The sequence below is a fragment of the Carassius carassius genome, chromosome 8 (assembly GCF_963082965.1).
Source record: "Carassius carassius chromosome 8, fCarCar2.1, whole genome shotgun sequence".
NCBI lineage: Eukaryota > Metazoa > Chordata > Actinopteri > Cypriniformes > Cyprinidae > Carassius > Carassius carassius.
Genome location: NC_081762.1, coordinates 8657155 through 8680431, shown reverse-complemented (window position 1 = coordinate 8680431; position 23277 = coordinate 8657155). Strand labels below are relative to the sequence as shown.

Sequence of the window (23277 nt, the reverse complement as noted above, 5' to 3'; positions counted from 1 at the left end):
TAGAACTCTTCACTAACACTGCCTGCATCACCTGGGCCACAGAGAAAACAATGTTACTGCCTGTACATGGCACAATTAACCTTTAACCTTACAGCTGAATCAATGCAGTAACACTGTTAACTATTATTGACATTGTACCAAATGTTCAGACTGAATATACAGAGGAGAACTGATCCCCAGTGTTTTTGGTTAGTCTGGTTTCTCCAAAGGTTTTTTACTCCATTATCTACATCTTGCAGATTTTTCTTTATTAACCACTGTTGCCTATGGCTTGCTTGCTGTATGTATGAAGACTAAAGCATTTGGCACCAACTATTAAAATAGTGAGGGTGTTTTTGACCATATAGACACAACAGTATGTCTTTCTGTAAAAATTCTTTGAAATGTTATGTATTTCGAAAAATGTATAAATGGATTACATTGATAGTGTGCATATTGCTTGACAATTTATGTGTAAAAAAAAAAAATCAGTAGAATTATTATTATAATGTACTATTTTATGTACTGTGTTATGAGTTAAGGTCAATTACAATTGTAATTTCTGTCATCATAATTTAAATAGTGTGATAATTACTGTATGATTTTCTTTGAAAACAATAGTTTCTTAAATAATAGACAATCAGTAATTACAGTACATTAACTGCCTGTAAGCAAAACCATATATAACAACATAATTAATTATTACACTTATTACGACCACTGGCACGGCACCAACAAACCAAAACTCAATGGTAAAATCTCATGTGCCCTCCAGAAGTTTGCGCTCTGCAAGTGAACGACACCTCGTGGTGCCATCCCAAAAAAGTTCTAAATCACTCTCACTGACCTTTTGCTGGACTGTGCCCAGCTGGTGGAATGACCTCCTGATCTCTATTCGTACAGCTGTGTCTTTACTCATTTTCAAGAAACATCTAAAGACTCATCTTTTTCGCCAGCACTTAACCAACTAATACTAGCACTTTCCTTTTCTTGTCTTTCATATTTAAAAATAAAAATTCTTATCACACCAGATCCATGGTGGTCAAGTCAGTCGGCAAGGCAATCACTTCTTCCTTGTTTCATGGTGGGTACGTACTATGCTTCAAAACGTAGGTGCTGATTGGCTCCTGTGCGCCAATGAACGCTATCTATCGATCTGTGCTCGATTGCTCTTCCTTCATCCTCCAACTACCCGGATGTCTGTCTCAGTAACTTGAAATTGAATTTGAGAACTGAATCTGAATTGTGTGAAGTGAATGTGAAGATATATAGAGAGTTTAATTTTAAGTGAGGATCAAATTTTATTGGACAAATTTGATTGGACTACAATTCAGATTCAGTTTTTGAATAAATACAATTTCAAATTATACAATTCAGATTCAGTTTTTCAATGCAATGATTCAAATTAAACATAGAACTTTCAAATTATGTTATTCAAATTCAGTTATTCAATGCAATTATTCAAGTTTAGCAATTCAAATTCAGTTTCTGGTGGCACACATTTCAGCCCATATATTGGCGTCACCTAGCGGATGGCGGGAAAAAGAAAACTCGTAAAGTACACCGTTCTTGTACATAAAACCTTACAAAAATGACAATAGTATTTTTTTCTTGCCTATATTAAATACAATAAAAATCATTTTTCAGATAACTAATAAAAAAAGGACAGATTTACTTGAATTCATACGTTAAAAAATTGAGAAAGCAGGGTAGTATAAAAACTTTTTTTTTAGCTCCACAGAAAATAAAAGTATATATTTTGCATATCATACATGTATTAACTGCAGTAACTATTTTTCTGGAGGTGTAAAATGACCAAGTAAGAAGAAGATGAATTATAGTAACTTGCTTTAATAAATGCTTTCATAATATAATTCTTCTGTCAAGACATAGTGGTAATATTGTTTAAATGTAATATACTTTAATCTCTATGAGGTTAAAGTCTAAGTTTTGATAAAATTAAAGAGACATGAAGAGGCATATATTTTAGTGATCACCTTGGATTAATTTTGAAGCAGAAATGATGCAATTTTAATAACGAATGGCAGATAAATGCCTCAAGATTTAATAGATGCATCAGTATATGTGAAAACATCAGTTAGCATTAATTGGAGTTCAAATGATGGTACGCAATAGTTAAAATCCACTTTATTTGAAGATGTAATGACTGTCCATACAGTTAAAATACGATTTGTCTGTATACCTGGAGTTATAACGGTTATGAGCTAATAAAGAACTGGATCACAGATTCTCTGCTAAATGTATGAGCAACAGGCAAGTATATTCACAATAATGTAGTGCTTTTTATTAAAAAACAAACAAACAAACCAAATAGAATATAAAACAAAAAAAAAAAGTAAAAATCAACAGCATTTTTCATGACTTTATAATTACAAACTTTGAACCAGAGTGGAAGAAGTTTTGACAAAACTGTACACAACATCACAAAATGCCTGCCAGTCTGTCCATATACAATGCTTGCATCTTATTTTGTGATTGTCTAAAAAAGAACTAAACAAATCGCACAAAAACACACAAATACAAGAAATACAAGCATTATATTTATGACCGCTTTCACAAAAAAACATAACAATCATTTCTCATTTGAAGAAAAAAAATTAAAAAGGAGATTAAGAACATGATATTGGGTTGACAGCTTTTTTTTTCTGCCAAAATATCATTTTACATTTTTATGTTGGTTTGTTTTTTTAGTGTTCAACACTTTGCAGCAAAAAAGAAGAAGAAAAAAAAGAGGAACATTATATCTTTTTCTCCTCGAAAAGTAATAATAATAATAATAATAATAATTAGAATAATGTTAATATTAATTATTACAGTGACGGGTGCCAGGTGTGGGGTCTCTGCGGCGTCCCGTTCCACAAAGCCATCATCCGACGATCCTCTCTAAAGCAATGAGCTCAATTTGTGGTTTTGGGTAGCAAAGTTACAGACGGTTCGTCACTTAAGCCGGAAATTTGTAGCGATTATTAATCATAATGTCTGCCGCTTTCTAGTCAAGTTATACGTGACAGTTCTTGTCAATACAAATCGCATAATAATCATAAGAATCATAATAATAATAACACATATAGGGCTGAATCCTGTACAATACAATACACAAAACCCATTATCAAGATATTGCTTTTGGAGGCATTTCTCACATTTTCCTGTCTGTTTATATACATAGCTTGGCACTATACAGCTTTCTTTCCTTTCATTTGTCAGTTTTCATCATTTTTTTTTCCCTTGTCTGTCCATCTAAGGGGTTTGAAATACTTATCCGTCATAGCTGATGCATTAAGGGCTAAAAACTCATCATGATTTTGTTTATAAACATTCTCCATGGCAACATAAAAAGGCCGTTAAAAACAATAAAAGAAAAGCAAAAGAAAACAACAACACGAAAACCAGAACCCGACCCCGTCCCACCCGCCCTGCAAGCCCCTCACAAATAATATAACATTACATGATACACAAGAAGTTCTTGTGAATTTAACGGTTTATTAACTGCTGTCAAGCCCTTAGTTGTTTCCTCTTTTGTATTTATATTATTAGAATGGGCTCACACACACACACACACACACACACACACACACACACACACACACACACACACGCACACAAACACCTTAAAGAATCTCACACACTACCATAAACAAAAAAACTCTCGAGATAACAGCATTCTAAGGCGTTATGTAAAGCCAGTGTGCCTCCACTGCTAGATTTTGTTTGTTTTTGTATTTATTTTGAGCTGGTGAATTAAATACTTTTTAAAAAGGGGGCGGGGCTGGCAGCCATTCTAAACCAAACACAATGCCCACGATAACAAGAGCGAAACATTCCAGCCCAGTCGCGAAGTCCCGAGCTCACAAATATGGATACCCCTGTCGTGCTCCATTCCTAATGTAATTACAGTATAACAAATAAAAAAAAACAAACAGAAAAAGAAGGTAACATACTTATGTTTTGCTTTATCATACAGCATTGATCAATACTGCGTGAGTGTTAGTGTATCTTATCCGTACATCTCCGGGAGCGAATGATGTCCTTGTTGTTAAAAGTGCAGTTAGCCAATGTTCTTTCTCAGCTCTGTCTCCTTTCTCTCTTTTTCCCAGTCTATGGGCAGTGTGTGTGCGCTACACTGCACCTCCTATGATGATCCTGTTTATTTAGTTTTTGCCTCGTTTTCGTTCTTGGTTGCACTCAAGTCATTCCCGTTGTCGACCACAAGGGGGCGCCAGACTCCCATGTTTTCATTTGCGCCGGAAACGAAGGCCAAATATAGTACCACTTAGTCACAGGAGACATTTGACAGAGTTCATCTGCAACAATTCGGTTAGAATTTCAAAGCGTTCTTCAGTTTAAACTTTCCTATGTCTGACACTTGTTCTTTTTAAATGCATCAAGGTTGATGACTTGCAGCAAATTGCATGTCCTCAGTGCACGAATCTCGGGCTGGTCTCTCTTGTAGCTCCTTTAGAAAAAGCAACCGCAAGATATAAATATCAACTTGTCGCCTTTCACCTCTGTTCATTATTCTCTTGCTGCTCTGCAAGCGCGCTCAGCAGAGAGTGTAGTCAGCATTACTTCCTGCAAATAAATTCGCTCAGCCCAAGCGTCCGTCTGCGGAGGCGGCGACCAGAGCCTTCCTCCAGAAGATACGTCACATCTATCGCTGTAAGAGAGACATGACCACATTAGTTTGCATCATAGAAGAGGTTACAGTAGATATGTAGCAGAGAGGGGCAAAATGAGCAGATTATGAATACACATGGTGTTTAAAAAGTGTTTAAACATTTTTATTTCATAAAATTAGGCTTCTGTAAATAATTTTTTAATATATATACACATGTATATATATTTTTTATTATACAGAATAAAATAGGACATATTAAATAATGACAATTAGCAATAACATTATACAATAATAATAATAATAATAAATATTATTACTATTTCCCAACTAAAACTGTAAAAATCTGAATAAAATAATATATTACTGACTTAAATGATCATTTATGGCTGAATCTCAGAATAAGGTCAAAGATAAAATTCTAAAGATAAAAAATATAATTTGAAGTATAATGTAAAAGTTATATTACAGTTATATTATATTTTAGAACAAAGTAATAATATTATGAATAGTATTCATGATTAATAGAAATAAAATCATTTACAATCGAAAACTGTAAAATAGAAATTATTGACAATTAATAACATTTATCAGTGAATCTTAACAGAAAATGTCTAGGTCAAAATTCACTAAATAAACAAACAACACCATTTTACATGAAATATCCAGATCAAATCTAAACAAAAATGACAACAATATATATTTTTCTGTATAGTATAAGACACAAAATAATATCATATGAATCATTAATTTTAATATGAATAGTATCAGTATGAATATCTATGTAATGTCATTGATATAATTAGGGTAATCTCAAACTGTAAAATATGAATAAAATAACAAATGATTGATCACATTCACACTTTTGGGGGAATCTCACAGAAAGAAATGCCCAGGTCAAATTTTACCCCCTACAAAATAAAAATAAAATAATAATAATAATAATCTGTGATATAAATGTATTATAGTTTGCATTAAATATTCAACTAATTATTTGAAAAATGTTCAGTAAAGTCCTTTTCAAATTCAGCATTTGTGTTTGGAGCAACAAAGATTGGTACTGAATGCCAAAAATGAAGCCAACAATAAAGAGGCTTTTACAACATCATCAAAAATTATATTTTTATATTTAACATATTGGTGATACCATTGAAAAAAATAAAACCGTGTGATTACAGGAATGAATTGGATGGGAAGGAATGCAATGTAATAGAGGTCGACCGATATATCGGGCCGATATTTGTAATTTGTTTATATATCGGCATCAGCCGTTATCCGTGTTTAGCAGCACCGATTTAAAGTCGGGCACGTCGGTGGGCAGCCCCGTGTTATTGGTGCGGTGGAAAGTGCTGCTGCCGCATGTGAAGGACCCCAAGCAAAAACTTTTGGAAGATTCAACAACAGTCCTGGGAGATAAAGGTAGTCAGAGAATTTCACTCTGTAAATGGGGTGGAGAAGTTGACAGCTCTCACAAACACTGCAGCGTGATTGAGGGTTCCGTTACTCCGCCGCTCACAGACAGCACCGCGCTAGGAGAGACAGCTGTTCTGGAGCTGCACAGAACCGTGAATCACATTTGTTCGGAAGCATGGTTTGATGCAGACAATAACCAGTTTTCCATCCAACTCATTTGTTATGCATTTGTATTTAGGGATGTCAATATTCCGTCATTTAAATTAACGATCAATTAATAACCTTAATATTTATTAAGTATTTTTATTATTATTATGTGCAAAAGCCACTTGGAAAAAAAGCTTTCTCATGCGAATTAAAGGGGTTTTAGTCTGAATAAAATGCTAGTAGCAGGACTGTAAAATGAATAGATGTGATTATGATCATTTGATAAAATGAAGAAAGCGGGCCATACGTCGGAGATCATTTTACTTTGTTGACTGTTTCGCTTTAAGGAGACCGCTGAATGCCCCTCTTTAAATGGTTTCGTGGTGCTCGTTGTTGTATTTTAAAACGCAATTGCAATGTTTTCAAATGACACTATTTTAAAAATAAAATTATCCCAAATGTAACTGTGGCACTTGTGGCTGTGCTGCCTATTCGTTTGAAAAAATCAGATCACAATCAAAGTTAGATTGTGACAGTGCATGAGTGCTTGCATGAGAGGACGAGCGAGCGCGGGTTTGGTTAGATGTATTTGGAGGTTATTACTCACGTCTCATTCTGCACATATCCAAATGTTTCAATATTCGTAATGTATCTGAATGTTAAATTATAATATTTTTTATTTTTTTTCATGTAAACTAGAGGGAAAAGATCATCCTCTTCACATGAGCAAAAACGTGCATAACAGCAGAGTGGACTGGTATACTACGGTCTATTTAAACTGACCAGTGTAACCTTTTATGTTTGGTTGACTGTACTTTATTTTAATAATGAACAGACAAATGTAAGTTTGAAATTAGAATGCACCTTAGATGTTCTGTGTCATTTATACCAAACACAAATGTTGCTGGTTGCTAGTGTGTTTGCAGCACTACTATTAGTTATTTATTTTTTATATATATATTTTTTTATATATTTTTCAGTTTGATTTTTATTTATAAAATTGTATTTATTTAAATGTATATTTAAGTTTACATTTATGTTCCAACAAACTTGAAAAATTCTGCTTGATAAATGCTCTAAAACTTGTATGTAAATGATTACCTGTTTTATATATTTAATATTTGTTCAGTTTATTGATTTGTTTGGTTAACTTTGGATACATTTTTTATTTTAATACCGTGCAGTGCACAAAATTAAGATTCGAGAGATGGTTCAAGTCAGTGCTTAATAAATGATGATAAGTTTAGAAATGTTGTGCATCCACTTATTATTAATGTGACATTTTAGCATGCAAATGAAGGGGAAAACTTCAAGATATCGGCAGCACATATCGGCCATCGGCTGACCCTGACCTCCAAACATCGGCATCGGCTATAGAAAAACCCATATCGGTCGATCTCTACAATGTAACTAGATCCTTTTGGTTAAATCAATATTTGGTCTCTTACCATTCTTGCTGGGCACCTGGTGCAGCAGGTCGAGCAGAATCTTGTTCAATCTCTCTCTCTGTGCTTCTCTTCTTCCCAGGATGGATGGATGAAGAGGTGAAGAGGAGAGTGAGGAAGAGCAAGGGGCATCCAATGCGTCTCGCCCTCTCTCTCGGGAGCCCTCGTCCGTCTCTCTCTTCTCTTCACCCTCCTCTTCTTCCTCAATGTCTTCCTCCTCCCCACCTGTCCTCCTTTCCGGTGACGTGGAGATCTGGGGAGCAGGAGCACTGGAGTCCTCCTGAGTGGTCTCCATCTCTCCCTCCGCTCCTCTCCCTCCGTCCTCGTGCCCATCTCTCGAGAAGCCAGCAGACAGGGGGTCACATGACACACTAGTGGAGGGCTCTTCATCACACGCTGATGCACCTTTGGGCCGCTCGCTCTTCCAGGCAGAGCGGCCGCCGTTCCTCTTGTAGTTATCCGGCACATAGTGAGGCTGTAGAGAGAGAAAATTAAAATACAGTGAGTGGAAGCAACTGGCATACTTAATTCATTACGGTTTAAATAAAAACTAGCTGATCAAGTAGTTATGAAAAAACACAATCTTTAATCAGATTTACAGATAGTCGATAACATCACTTTCTACCCCAACGAAAACTGTCAAAATATGAATACAATTACAAAATATGGGCTATAACAATGAATGAGTGACTCCCAAAATGTCCAGTCGAAATTTCAAACTTAATTAGAAAAATATTAAATAAAAATAAACAAATCAAAATTATTGTACACACTCACTCAAACTCAAACACACAAACATACAGTAATTATTAATATAAAAACAAATACTACTATTAATATCAATAAATATTACAAAGAAATATATATTAAATATTCTTATAGCATTTGCATATCATTGCTCTTTTGTTGTTTTTGAATGCTTCCATTGTCCTTAGCTGTAAGTCAATAAAAGTGTCTGCTAAATGACTAAATGCAAATGTAACGTAGAAATTACACAAAATAATTAATCAAAATAAATAATTTAATAATCATTATGTCGTCATGCAAAAAAATCTTCATGGTTCTAAAAATCAGTTGTGTGAGATTCCTAGCTTATACAACTACTCACTGAGAAGTCCCTCTTCGGTGTCAGTCTTTTGGGGAAGTGGTTGAATGCATAGGGCTTGGTGCACACTGGGTACCGGTTGCGGTGGATCTTGTAGAACAGGTGTGCGGATTTATCCAGCCGGTAGTCGCAGATGTAAACGTCCTGTTCCTTTACCCCTTTCGGACGACCTGAATCCATTAGCGAGAGCATCCGGCATTAGCATGCAAAGCGTATGGTGGTTTTCAGCATATAACACCTGGTTCAGTGCATTTCTTGGATCTCACTGTTGATTTGTTTATGTAAAACTGTTGTATGTGTGAATGCCTCACCCTTGCAGTAAGTATACAGGTCCAACACACAGCACGTTCCCACCACCGCCTCCAGCGGTATGATCTCATACAGAGGCACTCGGAACAACTCGTTCTGATAGAAGCGGCGGGAAGGAGAGTGGTGCGTCTCATGGGGACGGAAGTAGTGATGACCAAAGGCAAACCTCTCACCTCTAGAGATAGAGAAAGTGAGTCGAGATCAAATCTAAGGTCCATGCAACTTTTATTTAAAGAAAAGCACTGACAAGGATTTAGTGAAGACATGTTCCTTTCAAACAAGAAGCCACTGAGCCTAACCTTTACACTAAACATTACGGTGATAGCAATGTTTTTCCATGGGGAATGCTTAATTCTGACACAAGAGCGCAAATAAGTGTTTGAATTTGTGACGTGTGCGGTTGAACGAGCCGATTTGTTGATTTATCTGAAGTTGACCAATCACGAACTAGGAAAACCCCAGAAGAAGAAACACGAACACGGCAGCGCCACGGCGAATGTGGACTATTGACCAGGAGGATAAACTCGCTGAAGTCTGACAGGAACAGCAAACGCTGTATGATGTTTCTAGCAACGTGGGCACAGGAATTGTCCTCACAAACCATGTTTACATTGTAATACCTATTTCAGATATTTATAAACCTACAAGAACACACACACACACAGGGTGACCAAACGTCCCGGTTTCCTATTGCTGAAAAATAACATGTACGTGTAGGAAACAGTCACGGCTCGTATCAATATTTTATATGCAGTTATGAGAGAGGGAGAGCAGTTATATTAGGCGCGTTCGACTTGAAGCAGCGCTGCACAGAATGATCAACTGTATGACATCAAAGTACCGCGAGAGCGATTCGAATGCATTGGATATGTGTGCTCTCTTTGATACGGTACTTTGATGTCATACCTTCTGTGCGTGCAGCGGTGCTTCAAGTCGAACGCGTCTATCAACTTCGTGCGATTGCTTCTGGAATTCGCAGGTTGTAAAATCGTGTCGTATATCATCTCGTCTGTACGATTTTCAGATAAACTCACTCGTGCCGCGTGCGTGGACATACGATCTTCCGACCATCCGAATTCGCACCGTGTACGCCCGCCTTAAGTCGCACTTTTTTTCATAGTTTGGCTGGTCCTGCGACTTATAGTCAGGTGCAACTTATTTATCAAAATTAATTTGACATGAATGAACAAATGAACCAAGAGAAAACATTACCGTCTACAGCCGCGAGAGGGCGCTCTATGCTGCTTAGTGTAGGCTACAGGAGCACTGAGCAGCATAGAGCACCCTTTCGTGGCTGTAGACGGTAATGTTTTCTCTTGGTTCTTGGTTCTAAATAAATGCGACTTATAGTCCGGTGCGACTTATATATGTTTTTTTCCCTCATCAGGACGTATTTTTGGACTGATGCGACTTATACTCAGGTGCGACTTATAGTCAGAAAAATACGGTACTACCTTTCTGTACCTGAATGAATGTGGTAGTTGTGTTGCTGTCTATGCAGGGTCAGAAAGCTCTCAGAATTCATCAAAAATATCTTAATTTGTGTTCCATAGATGAACAAAGGTCTTACAAGTTTGGAACAACATGAGGGTGAGCAATTTATGACAGAAAATTATTTTACACATTATAAATTATACACATTTTTGGGTGAACTATCCCTTTAATCCGATCAATACCTTAATTTCACAACTACCTTACTAAGTATTAATAATTAGCACATTTGGAATTTATTGAGTGTAATAAGTGTAGTGAATCTCACTTTTCGTTTTTCCAGAGTTTCTCAATACGGAAGATGTCCAGTTTGTCTCTGTTGATATGAGACAGGAGCCGGTATGACTGGCGCACCGGCTGGCCTTCTGTAGTGCGTCTGCTGTCTCTCATGAGGTACACACAGTCACCTGCAACAGCCACACGCACACAAACACATTTGGAACAAAATATTACAATATACACTACAGCCGGACGTTTGAAAAAATATGTCTGAAAATTGTCTCATGCTCAACAAGACTGCATATATTTGATCAAACAGTAATATTGTGAAATATTATTACAATTTTAAACTTACATTTTTAAATACTTTAATATTACAATATTTAAATATTATTAATTGGCACTCAAGAAACATTTCTTCTGATCAATAGTTGTACTGCTTAATATCAATAGTTGTAACGGTTGTACTGCTTATTACTTTTTGGGGATTCATTAATAAACAGAAAGCTCAAAAACTGAAAAATAAATTTTAATATAAATATCTTTATGGTCTTTTTATCTACATAATGTGTCAATGCTGATTAAAAGTTTTTATTTCTTTTTAAAATAAATTAAATACTGACCCCAAACTTTTGAACAGGAGTGCAGGTTTCCTTTCATTTCATTTCACAAACACACACACACACACACACACACACGTGTACCCTGATGCAATAGTAAGTCATCACGAAGAAGGCAGATATAGTAGATGGATCCTGACTGGGCATAACTGGGTTGGGGCACCATTGGGACCTCCTGTTGAAACATGACAGGAAAAGCATAAAAGACAAACACACAAAAAAAGCTTTCAAAAGTTCCAAACTTCCTGAATGAAGGAGTAGATCTAATCCTGGGGTGACCTTTAAAATGTTGTGATAAGAGACCATATGGCCGTGCTAAACATAGTCAGAGATGAAGAAAGAATTGTAAAGTTACACAGACTGAAAGGTCACATACCCTGTCCACTGTACGAGGGTCACACTGCTCACAGAGATAATGCTCCACATCGGCGTCCAATCGCATACAATCACAGTGCTGCCACACCTGACAGACAGAAACAGAGAGATACATTACCTATACTTCCCCCAATTACACATGGTTTCAAACCAATACACAACATATACAACCACAACAATACACAGCATGCATAGTGATAGAATAATGAATAATTAAATTAGTCTATTAGCTTGTGGTTTTATTGTTACCTAAAACTAAAAGTACTGAAAATAATTTTTTGGTAACTGAAATGAAGCAGAAATAAAAGAAACTATAAATATTACATGAAAAACAAACCTGAATGGACATTAGAAAATGTTGCTTTACAAACTGCTCTAAATATAAGTTTAGGTTGACTTACTAAAATGACTAAAACTAAAAATGAAATAAAAATAAAGCTAATTCAAAATATTAAAAGAAATAAAATAAAAAAAAAGCACAGCAAATTTAGACATGATTAACAGATAGAAATGTGTCAACTGGTAGAGATTTTGGACTATCGTCTCTATCGTGGTTACACACTTATGAGATGTTGAGGTTGCTGTGTCGCTAAATGGTAGTGAAAAATTACTGTGGCATGCGTTTTTAAGCATTGCATTGATTTTAAACCCTTGAAATGCAATCAGCAGCAAAACAACTAAATTCACTAAATGTGCACGCTGTCTGAGAGACTGTGTCTGAGCGCTGTTAGAGAGGTGCGCACACATGAATACAGTGAGAGCACATAGAGCACAGGTATATTGAGCAATTTATTTTTTTCCACTTTATAGGCCTTGACCGGTTAAATACACTTGTATATGCCAAAATGCAAGTACAACTGCTGTATATATTAGGGCTTGCATAGACTAGTCGAGTAATCGAGTGATCGACTACTTCAACCACTAGTCGGCGCTGTCGGAAACAATCGACTAGTCGAGAATGCATTAACCATAATGCGTACAAAGAGTTTGCAAGTACGACATGAATTTTAGAAAATTCAAAAAACTGCGTGTAGCTGTTACTTTCTATGACCTTATCTATGTTGCATGTAAAATTAAAATATGTAATGTAATAATTAGGGGTGTGCCTAAAGCCGAATTCCTTATTCGCAATGGCACGGATTGGAGCTTCAAAAATTAATAACAGACAAATAAATTCAGAATAATTCTGCCTGAATACTCGGCTGAAGCTGGCACACTCCGGAGTTTGCTAGATATATGTTTAAAAGGCAATGATTTAAACCTGAGGCTACGATATGATACGAATGAATGGATTAAGCACAGCGCACTCACCAATCAAACAGCCGTGTTGCGCGTCAGTCTCTCAAAAACCAAACCAGTTCTAGCAGGCTAATACTCAGCTTCGATATGGATACATTTTCTACTTGTCCTACGTGTTTGCATCTTTATCTTTTGCTGGTTTGCGCGGCACACGCACATTTGTTTAGTGAAGTTCACTAAACATTAAGACTCGCTTAAAGTGTTCTGCATAATGAAAATGTGCGCATCGAATTGATTCAGTCGTGTTCAAATGATCACTAAACGTTTGTCATGACATCTCTCTGCTGGCATGATAAATGTTATTTTAGAAATTAACAATTATTTTATTTTAACACGACATACTTGTTCAGTGATAACTATGAAAAAAAAAAGATAGCCATAACGGTCTTGTCAACGTTGTATCTGAATGCAGATAAAAATGTTGTGATTATTACAGACACAAATACAGATACAAATACTGGCTGTTACAGGAAAATTTAAATATGTTATGTCATAATTATAACGTTTTGACAATTTATGTGTGTAATTGTTGCATACGGCTATTAATTAATTAGCATTTATTGATTAAAAAAAACTATTTAATGTCTTTTCATTTACAGTAGCATGAACCACAAGTAGTCGAGTAACTTGAGTATTTTTTTAATAAAAAAATCGACTAGTAGAAATCAGCAGTCGTGCAACCGCTAGTGTGTATATATATATATATATATATATATATATATATATATATATATATATATATATATATATATATATATATATCTATATATATATATATATCTATATATATATATATATATAGTCAATACTGTATTCTCAAGACTCTGTTATATTCATTTACCTAGATATGAAATCTGATCACACTTTGCCAGTCTACAAGGTGAAAATCTTTAGTTTAGTCTCTTTTAAAAGAAATGCCACAGAACTCTCCTCAAAAAGGCGATTAGGGATTCAAATCCCTAATCTTAAGTATGAGCACATACCATGCACTTCTCACACTGGATCATGAGCCCCTCATCCTTGTACATGCCACAGATGCAGCGGATCACATCATCGTCTTTGTCATGGCTGCCCCCTCCATCATGGTGATGGTGGGCGTGGTCTCTCTCTAGCGAATCAGAGCTGTCGGCCTCACTGGCCGTCTCGCCCACAATCTCATCGATCTGTACAGCAGCCTCATGACGCGCACCGTAGTACGCCTTCCTCAGCCGGCACACGTCACGACCCACAGCAGACTTACGACCATAATATTTCTGTTGAGAATAAGGAAAAGTACAAGAGAGATTAAGGAAAGTAATGCAGAATATGCCAGAGAAGATATTTTGAAGTGATTTGTCATACTTGGAGTACTTCTTACATTAACTACAATGGTTTTATTAACTATAGTTATTTTCAATATCATTACTTACGTATAATGACATCGCAAAGTCATCATCATACATCAGTAGACTATATCATAGCCTACTATAATCATATTTGTGAGTGGGGTGGGTAAACACACGTGTAACAGTATACTGGATGGGGGCAGCTCTTAAAGTCACAGCAGTCTAATAATCCTGCTGTCTGTCATTTATGTTAATCAAACAGAAAATGAGAGAAAATCTCTCAGTGCTCTTGACAAAATCACTTTTGTAAAAATAAATAAATTACTCATATCGTGACATAAGATTTTGTTCATATCACCCACTCCTATTTGAGAGCAATGCGTATAATAGGTATATGAGTATAAGTGGGACTAACCTCAGCATTACGAAACACTTTCAGCATGTCTGAATCGAATGCCTCGACGGTTTTGTAGTGTCCAGTGAGGATCTGCTTCTCTATGGTACTGAGATCTAGTGGATCGGTGACCTTCTCATAGTACTGTACATTCCTGTTTTCGCATATGGACATATCACAAAAGGTAAGTATTGGCATGAAGAATGAAGATGTTACAGTGACCATAAAACACATCTTTGATTATTCTCACTATAGTTATTAATACCTCAAAATGTTATAAAAACTATATCTGCAAGGCACTGACAACCTTTGTAGACCCTTTAACTGCACCAAATATTCAAAAAGTACATATTTATATGGAAAATCATTTGTACTAAGAACATGATATTTTTCTCACCTCTTCCTAGAAGGGAGATTAAGCAGCGGAGCAGCAAGAGTCTGACCAGATGAATCTTCAAATAACAAGAAAGCAACTGATTATCTGAAATGTCATATGCAGTGTGTTTAACTCAGTCTCATGACGCTAAGGCAATAAAACAAGAATGCACTACAATTAGATTGAAACTAAAATCAACATTCTATTTGAAATCAAAATCAAAGCTTTTTGCAGAATCACATAAGAAACTGATTGAATTTTGCATAACTAAATCATTTCAAATGAGATTTCCATCAAAACAAGCAAGTAATGAGTGTCAGCACTTGGTAATAAGTTCACAACCGATTGCAGTCTAGACAACCGACTGTCTCACTAACTACAAATGCATGTTAAAATCAATGTCTACACCATGATTACGACCTTTGCTTCTTGCATAGCATAATAAAAATTATTATGCAGTCATTAAAGTGACTGGGCAACAATAATATAAATGGCAAAAAAATGCAGTTTTTATTTATTTTTTTAGTATGATGGTGTTTGTGTGAATGAATGAGTGGCTGTTTACCCTTGTAGCTTGTGATCATGTCACATATCTCCTTGAAGATGTGTGCCAGGCGTGCAGTGCGTGTAACTTCCGTGTTCTCCTCGGCTGCCGCAAGTCTGCGTGTGCGCACAGAGCGTGACGTCTGCAGCGCTGAGAACTGAGTCAGAAATACATCTGGAAAAAAGCATCACACAATGCTAACCGTGCAGCATTTACCTGAAGACTCAAAGCAGAATAATGACAAACTTGAGATCAAGCCGATGAACTGTGCACATGTCTACACACCTGACTTGATGTTGCCATCATCGCGGATGACTCCTCCCCAGCGTGTGTAAAGAGACAGACCACTGTTCTCCCTCTCTCGCTCTCTCTCTCCCTCTCGCTTCAGAAGTTCCTGTTTCTCCCGCATCTTCTCCCAATTCCGCAGCAGGAAGACTCGATGTTTCAGCACAAAGTTCCTAAATTAAACAAGAAACCAGCGGACGATGTCTGAGTGTGAGAGACTGGTCTATTATATTAGAGGTTGTTTCTTATAAAGTCACTCTGTTTATTTCAATGTGCCAAATGTAAAATTAAATTATGTTTATTGGTAAATGGTGCAAAATATGACCCTTTAAAACCAGTGTGTGATGGCATCCTACCGCTCTCTGTTTGACATAGGCTTCATTAAAAGGTGCTGGTAAAATTTGCTGCTGTCACTGGACTCTTCCTCCTTAAAGGAATAAATACAAAATAATGGTTTTGCATTAGGAAAATGTTGTGCTAGCAGCTACTGTAGCAAATAGTAGTGCATCATTATTGAATGAACTGTGTCATACCCGTTTCTTCAGCGAGTGTTTGGACTTGCGTTTCTCTTTCAGTCTCCCCAGCCTCCGGGCTCCGCCCCCTGATCCGCCCCCTTTCCCAGGCAGCCCATTGATTCGCTGGCTCTTGCCACCAATGATGCCACGGCAACCCTCTGAGCCACACTTGCAGACTTGCTGCATAGCAACAAGAGCAGAGAAACATTATAATTTGGCAACAAGAGGAAAATGTTAAACAGCTACTACAGGTCCAATCCACCAGCATATCAAAAACCTGATGTTAAAGTGTTAAAAAAGGGAAATAAATGTAAACAATAAGAGGTAATAAACCTTGTTAATGTGAAATATTATAACAAATAAAAGCTTACAAAAACAAAAAAAAAATCTCAAGTCTTCTAAACTCTGTGGCTGAAATTCTTAAGCGGCTATGAGTGACTGAATTAACACCACCGATCCGGACGAATGAAGTACAAGCATCCGCTACAAAACACAGCTGCATACACACACTGTGCACATGTATGTACATGCTTCAGACAGGCACGTTCCTGACATGAAGGATACGGGTGGCCGCAACTCTTCCAGCGTACCTGTTCTTCTGTGTTGAAGGAGTGGAAGTTGTAGTCATATGTCAGCTCTGTTCCGCTGTTGATGTCTTTCAAAGCAAACAGACCAACACGGTACACTCCATTCACCGACCTGAAAGACGGACAGACAGACAGACAGACGATTTAAACTCAACTCAACCTTAGTCAAGTTTCTAAAGCAGTAATACAGATTGCTGCAGGGCATCACTACTCTAGCCTCCAGTGTCACATGTTCCTTCAGAAATCAGTCTAATAACCCGTTTTCTTGCTCAAGAAAAATTCCTTTTTTAATATCAACACTGAAAACAGTTGTGTTGTTTAACATTTCTGTGGAAACCATGATACATTTTTGCAACATTGTAGACATCTACTGTCACTTTTGATCAATTTCCTGGTGAACTGTAGTGTAACCATGTTAAAAGCCTTGTCTGTCTTACTGCGTTAATATATTATTGTATAGCTATGAATACATATAAATGTTGAGCCTCGAAAGCAAATGAACTCAAGCGACAAAGCATTTTGGGTTTGAAATTGAACAAGTAGGTTGAGTTGTACATTATGCAATAAGGTAGAATGAGGCCATTTTGCCACAGATGTGCGTGTGTGGGTGTGTGTGTGTGCTCTAACAGCTAACCACTGGGCAGCACAGCTGTGTCCCCCACCCTAAAACACAAGCTACAGATAATCGCTCTTCTGTGACAAGATGGATGATCTGCCACCATCCAGCCTACAAGCACTGTTTTTAATGTGTGTATGTGTGTGTGAAAAAGAAAAATGTAGACAGAGCAAGAGATGGAAGAGATTACATTTTTCTGTGAACTGTGTGTGAACACCAACACCTAATGTGTGTGTAATTGTGTTACGGTATCAAGCAGATGTTGGTCACTGACCTGGATCTTGAGTTCACAATCCTGTTGCTAATATATAACCCTTCAGATTTTGACTAATTAAGCTCATTTATGAAACAACAGTTTCAACAGCAGTGACCTCTTCTGCTTTCATTTGTTCAACATGACTATGATCTATTCATAATACAGCCATTTCTAAAGGATAGAGTCATTGCTCACTCAGTACTTGTGGTCACCCACGTCCCCAGTGACTCATCGTTAAAAATGACCTTTCGGATTCAGAACGTCAGAAGCTGATGGAATTTTATTACCGTGCTTCTTCAGTGACTCATCAACGGTTTTGTTTCACTCACCATTTCTGCATCTCACAGTTGGGCTCGCAGCTGTGGTTGACAAAGCGAGCCTCGTTGCCCATGCGGTAGCTGTCGATGACCATGCCGCTGTCCAGGTTCAGACAGTAGTGACCACTGTGGGAGAAGTACTGCTCCATCATGCGACTCCTAAAAACAAAACAAACTTGCTGAATGTATGATAATATTCTTAAGAACAGCAGATCAAACAGTCAAGCAAGTATGACTAAACTAAAAGCCTTTCCCGATGTCGCCCTCCTCTCTATCTCCCACTTCACTTAGAAAAAACGAAAAAAAAAATAAAAAAAATGCTAAAAAAAATAAAATAAAAATACTGTAAATAAGTTTCTTGCACAGACCAATCGTTTCGCTTCATAAGAACACTTGCAATTAAATTTCATATTTGAAAATCACCAAAGAAATCTGACAATAACTGTATCTTAAATCTTGTTTATTTTGCTCTAAAAGCATTATAAAAAGTGTATTATTCAGGCTAGATCAGCCACTGCGCATGTGCAGTCCTAAGCGCACGTCTCAGAGCGCTGACTGTTTCTGCTGTAACCGGGACTTCTAACATCAGCTGTAGTGATGCACCGACTTTACCGATTAGTGATCGGCTCTTTCATTTAGAAGGCGGAGTTTCTTGCGATTGAGCAGCCATATCGAGTGTTGCATTTTTCCCCATTCAAAACTTCACGAGTGACACATCTTGGGTATTCTACAGCCTTTGGTTGCTACCCTCTAATTCTTAGTTAGAATGTTTTAAATGTTTATATCTTTGTGCAATTTTGTGCATAGTTTTAATTCAACGCTATTACAAATGGTAATTTAATTTTGTTTTACGTATTTTTTTAAGGTATTGTATTTCTAGCTGTATTAAACATCAGATATGTTCTAATGGTTTGCGATTTTGTCGATGTGCTTTTGCTCTGATTTTGTGGCAGTATCCTGTTTATAAAAAATACTGTTTTAAAAATATATATATACACACACATACATACAGTACAGACCAAAAGTTTGGACACACCTTCTCATTCAAAGAGTTTTCTTTATTTTCATGACTATGAAAATTGTAGATTCACACTGAAGGCATCAAAACTATGAATTAACACATGTGGAATTATATATGGAATTATATACATAACAAAAAAGTGTGAAACAACTGAAAATATGTCATACTCTAGGTTCTTCAAAGTAGCCACCTTTTGCTTTGATTACTGCTTTGCACACTCTTGGCATTCTCTTGATGAGCTTCAAGAGGTAGTCACCTGAAATGGTCTTCCAACAGTCTTGAAGGAGTTCCCCGAGAGATGCTTAGCACTTGTTGGCCCTTTTGCCTTCTGTCTGCAGTCCAGCTCACCCCTAAACCATCTCGATTGGGTTCAGGTCTAGTGACTGTGGAGGCCAGGTCATCTGGCGCAGCACCCCATCACTCTCCTTCTTGGTCAAATAGCCCTTACTCAGCCTGGAGGGGTGTTTGGGGTCATTGTCCTGTTGAAAAATAAATGATGGTCCAACTAAATGCAAACCGGATGGAATAGCATGCTGCTGCAAGATGCTGTGGTAGCCATGCTGGTTCAGTATGCCTTCAATTTTGAATAAATCACCAACAGTGTCACCAGCAAAGCACCCCCACACCATCACACCTCCTCCTCCATGCTTCACGGTGGAAACCAGGCATGTGGAGTCCATCCGTTCACCTTTTCTGCGTCGCACAAAGACACAGTGGTTGGAACCAAAGATCTCAAATTTGGACTCATCAGACCAAAGCACAGATTTCCAATGGTCTAAATGTCCATTCCTTGTGTTCTTTAGTCCAAACAAGTCTCTTCTGCTTGTTGCCTTTCTTTAGCAGTGGTTTCCTAGCAGATATTCTTCCATGAAGGCCTGATTCACACAGTCTCCTCTTAACAGTTGTTCTAGAGATGTGTCTGCTGCTAGAACTCTGTGTGCCATTGACCTGGTCTCTAATCTGAGCTGCTGTTAACCTGCGATTTCTGAGGCTGGTGACTCGGATGAACTTATCCTCTGCAGCAGAGGTGACTCTTGGTCTTCCTTTCCTGGGGCGGTCCGCATGTGAGCCAGTTTCTTTGTAGCGTTTGATGGTTTTTGTGACTGCACTTGAGGACACTTTCAAAGTTTTCCCAATTTTTCGGACTGACTGACCTTCATTTCTTAAAGTAATGATGGCCACTCGTTTTCCTGTACTTAATTGCTTTTTTCTTGCCATAATACAAATTCTAACAGTCTATTCAGTAGGACTATCAGCACAACACTTCTGCACAACACAACTGGTGGTCCCAATCCCATTTATAAGGCAAGAAATCACACTTATTAAACCTGACAGAGCACACCTGTGAAGTGAAAACCATTTCAGGTGACTACCTCTTGAAGCTCATCAAGAGAATGCCAAGAGTGTGCAAAGCAGTAATCAAAGCAAAAGGTGGCTACTTTGAAGAACCTACAATATGACATATTTTCAGTTGTTTCACACTTTTTTGTTATGTATGTAATTCCACATGTTTTAATTCATAGTTTTGAAGCCTTCAGTGTGACTCTACAATTTCCATAGTCATGAAAATAAAGAAAACTCTTTGAATGAGAAGGTGTGTCCAAACTTTAGGTCTGTACTGTGTATATATATATATATATACAACTAAGTTTCCTTTTTTAGAAAAAAATATTTTTACTTTTTAAATGCATAGAATGCAATGCATACATCAAAAAGGAACATTTAATTATTAACCATTGTTTCTGTTTGTACTTGTACTGTGAACAATGACAATAAAGTTGACAGATGAATTGAGTGCAGGATGCAGGATTCATATTTAAATAGACTGTTCCCGCTTAATATTTACAGATATTAGTCCATATCGTGATTTGATGAAAGTGCAATGACCTATTTTTGATTAATTCATCCAAAATTTGGCAAATTTCCATGCCATGTTAAACTGTAAAAATCAGTTTTTATGACTGGATTCTGCGATTCCCTCCGTGTTTTCTGCATCGCGGAAATCATAGGACCCTAGTTGTGGTATGTCAGCTCTATCTTGCAGTGGACACACGCCACAACATTCTCTTTACGTTTGCCCGCACCCTCAAATCAAAACACTGCTGACTCCTTGCAGTATGCGACTTCGGACGCAGCGCTTGTGTCTCCTTCCGCTTTGTGGGTGACGTAAACGTGTTGTGTCACATTAAAAACAATCATTGCAAAAGAACCAGTCGTGAGATTTAAAATAAATTAAAAAAGAGGCTTCGAGGCAGAGGAATTTGCCTTTTTGCCTCATTTTTTGTAATCGAGTTACTCGAGGAATCGTTTCAGCCCTAATATATATATATATTAGGGCTGAAACGATTCCTCGAGTAACTCGATTACAAAAAATATATTATAATTAACGCAACATAATACTGAAAAGATTAAATAAAACATTTAATTCCTGAAAAGGTTTATGAATAGCATTTGAGTTTCACATTAAATTGGAAGTGACCAAACTGTTGCATGTTAAAACTAATTGAAGTATGTCTCTCCTCTTGTTTAAAGCCAAAATGAGGCTAACCTGAATTCCTGTTCACTGACCACCTCTCCCAAGTACTCGATGATGAATTGGCCGGAACGTAGGGGCTGCTTGGTTCGAATCCCCCAGCCCTTCCCTTCAGCCCGGAAGCGCTCGAGGCACTGCACCCACTCATGCCTCTGGATACGCTGGTTATCACACTGATCATCACATGGACATGTACTCGGAGAACACTCAGCAAAGATCATCCTGAGGCAGACAGAGATAAGAAAACCATAGGTTCCACAGCTGCACTAATGAGTAAACAGAAGAGAAGGCGTACACCTCTTACCTGTTTAGACAGTCATCCTGACAGCCCTTTTCACTGTGCTCTTCAGGCGCCCTGCAGTTACAGGTAGTGGCTTCATACCCAGAAAGAGGTTTCACATCCACATAGACATCTAAGAGGGAAAATATTACATTAGTTTCAAACCTTTGCAAACATACGCATGCAAAACACAAAGTGTACAAAAATGAGAGCAGGTTAGTAAGGAAGGAATCTACAACTCCCGGTCCTGTCAAATCAGTATATTTATGTAAACACAAGCATGTTCTGCTCTACAGAGTTGTTGAGCTTATGGGTAGTGACAAAAACAAATGAAAATCTCCTTACTGGATCTGATCTTCTTGTAAAGAGGCACGTCAGGTCTCTTGTAGAGCTACAAAAGAACAAAGATGTATCCTTTAGTTTATGGATTAAACTGCTTCAAATCATTTTTAAAATATTAAAACTTGTTTTCAGAAAATATATCCTGAACTAAGTTTATTTATAATCACCTACATTTTTTACATAAAGGAGCATAAACCTTACTACATTTTGTAAGATTTATACTTATACCAAGGGAAGACGCATTTACCAATGGAGGGAAGAAAAATTAACTTAATGAAAGGTATATTCTTTGAAAACTTAATAATAAACCTATTATTATTATCCTGCAAAAAATGTATCTTGTTTAAATGATGTTTATTGGAAACCAAGACCAAAACACTGATTAATAAAATAGTTTTGAAGCAAAATACATAAAATGACAAATGCAGCTGTCAACTCAGAGAAAGATGTGGTTTTAAGGAGCTACCTGATCATGTTTCCAAAGCCACAGGATGTCATAAGGCAGCTGGAAATCAACACGTTTCTGTCTCAAGTATTTCCCTGGACAAACACCGAAGACAAATAGCAGTTATTAATTCAATCTCTTTGTCCTTTCACTTGAGGCTGTGCCATTCCAATATTGAATCAACTAATCACCTCATAACTCATAAACCATAACTAATCAGCCTGATTGCCCATGGGGCCATACATAATGAACTGGTTAGAAATGACAAAGAAAGCAGTATACCGGCAAGTCCACAAGCTTACTCGTTGAAATAATAGTTCTTTAAAACTGTTAGGTTGAAAAATGAATCCAAATCAAACTGTCCACCAAACTGCAATTAGATATAGAGCTAAATTAACTGATGCAT

General features: G+C 37.1%; 1 protein-coding gene across 1 annotated transcript in view; it reads right to left on the bottom strand.

Annotated features, from left to right (window-relative positions):
- Window positions 1-2099: 2099 nt before the first annotated feature.
- The window catches only part of ash1l (ash1 (absent, small, or homeotic)-like (Drosophila)), a 34325-nt gene continuing 13147 nt past the window's right edge, over window positions 2100-23277 (bottom strand). The window contains exons 7-26 of the mRNA XM_059555935.1: window positions 22893-22966; window positions 22430-22475; window positions 22109-22217; window positions 21820-22026; window positions 18263-18409; window positions 17065-17173; window positions 16493-16654; window positions 16316-16386; window positions 15960-16132; window positions 15696-15848; window positions 15152-15206; window positions 14776-14908; window positions 14019-14288; window positions 11738-11824; window positions 11446-11536; window positions 10791-10929; window positions 9034-9206; window positions 8726-8892; window positions 7621-8092; window positions 2100-4654 (exon numbers count right to left, since the gene is read on the bottom strand). Of these exons, the coding sequence (XP_059411918.1) occupies window positions 4563-4654; window positions 7621-8092; window positions 8726-8892; window positions 9034-9206; window positions 10791-10929; window positions 11446-11536; window positions 11738-11824; window positions 14019-14288; window positions 14776-14908; window positions 15152-15206; window positions 15696-15848; window positions 15960-16132; window positions 16316-16386; window positions 16493-16654; window positions 17065-17173; window positions 18263-18409; window positions 21820-22026; window positions 22109-22217; window positions 22430-22475; window positions 22893-22966 (2930 nt within the window). The 3' untranslated portion in view covers window positions 2100-4562. The remainder of the gene's footprint in view (window positions 4655-7620; window positions 8093-8725; window positions 8893-9033; window positions 9207-10790; window positions 10930-11445; window positions 11537-11737; window positions 11825-14018; window positions 14289-14775; window positions 14909-15151; window positions 15207-15695; window positions 15849-15959; window positions 16133-16315; window positions 16387-16492; window positions 16655-17064; window positions 17174-18262; window positions 18410-21819; window positions 22027-22108; window positions 22218-22429; window positions 22476-22892; window positions 22967-23277) is intronic.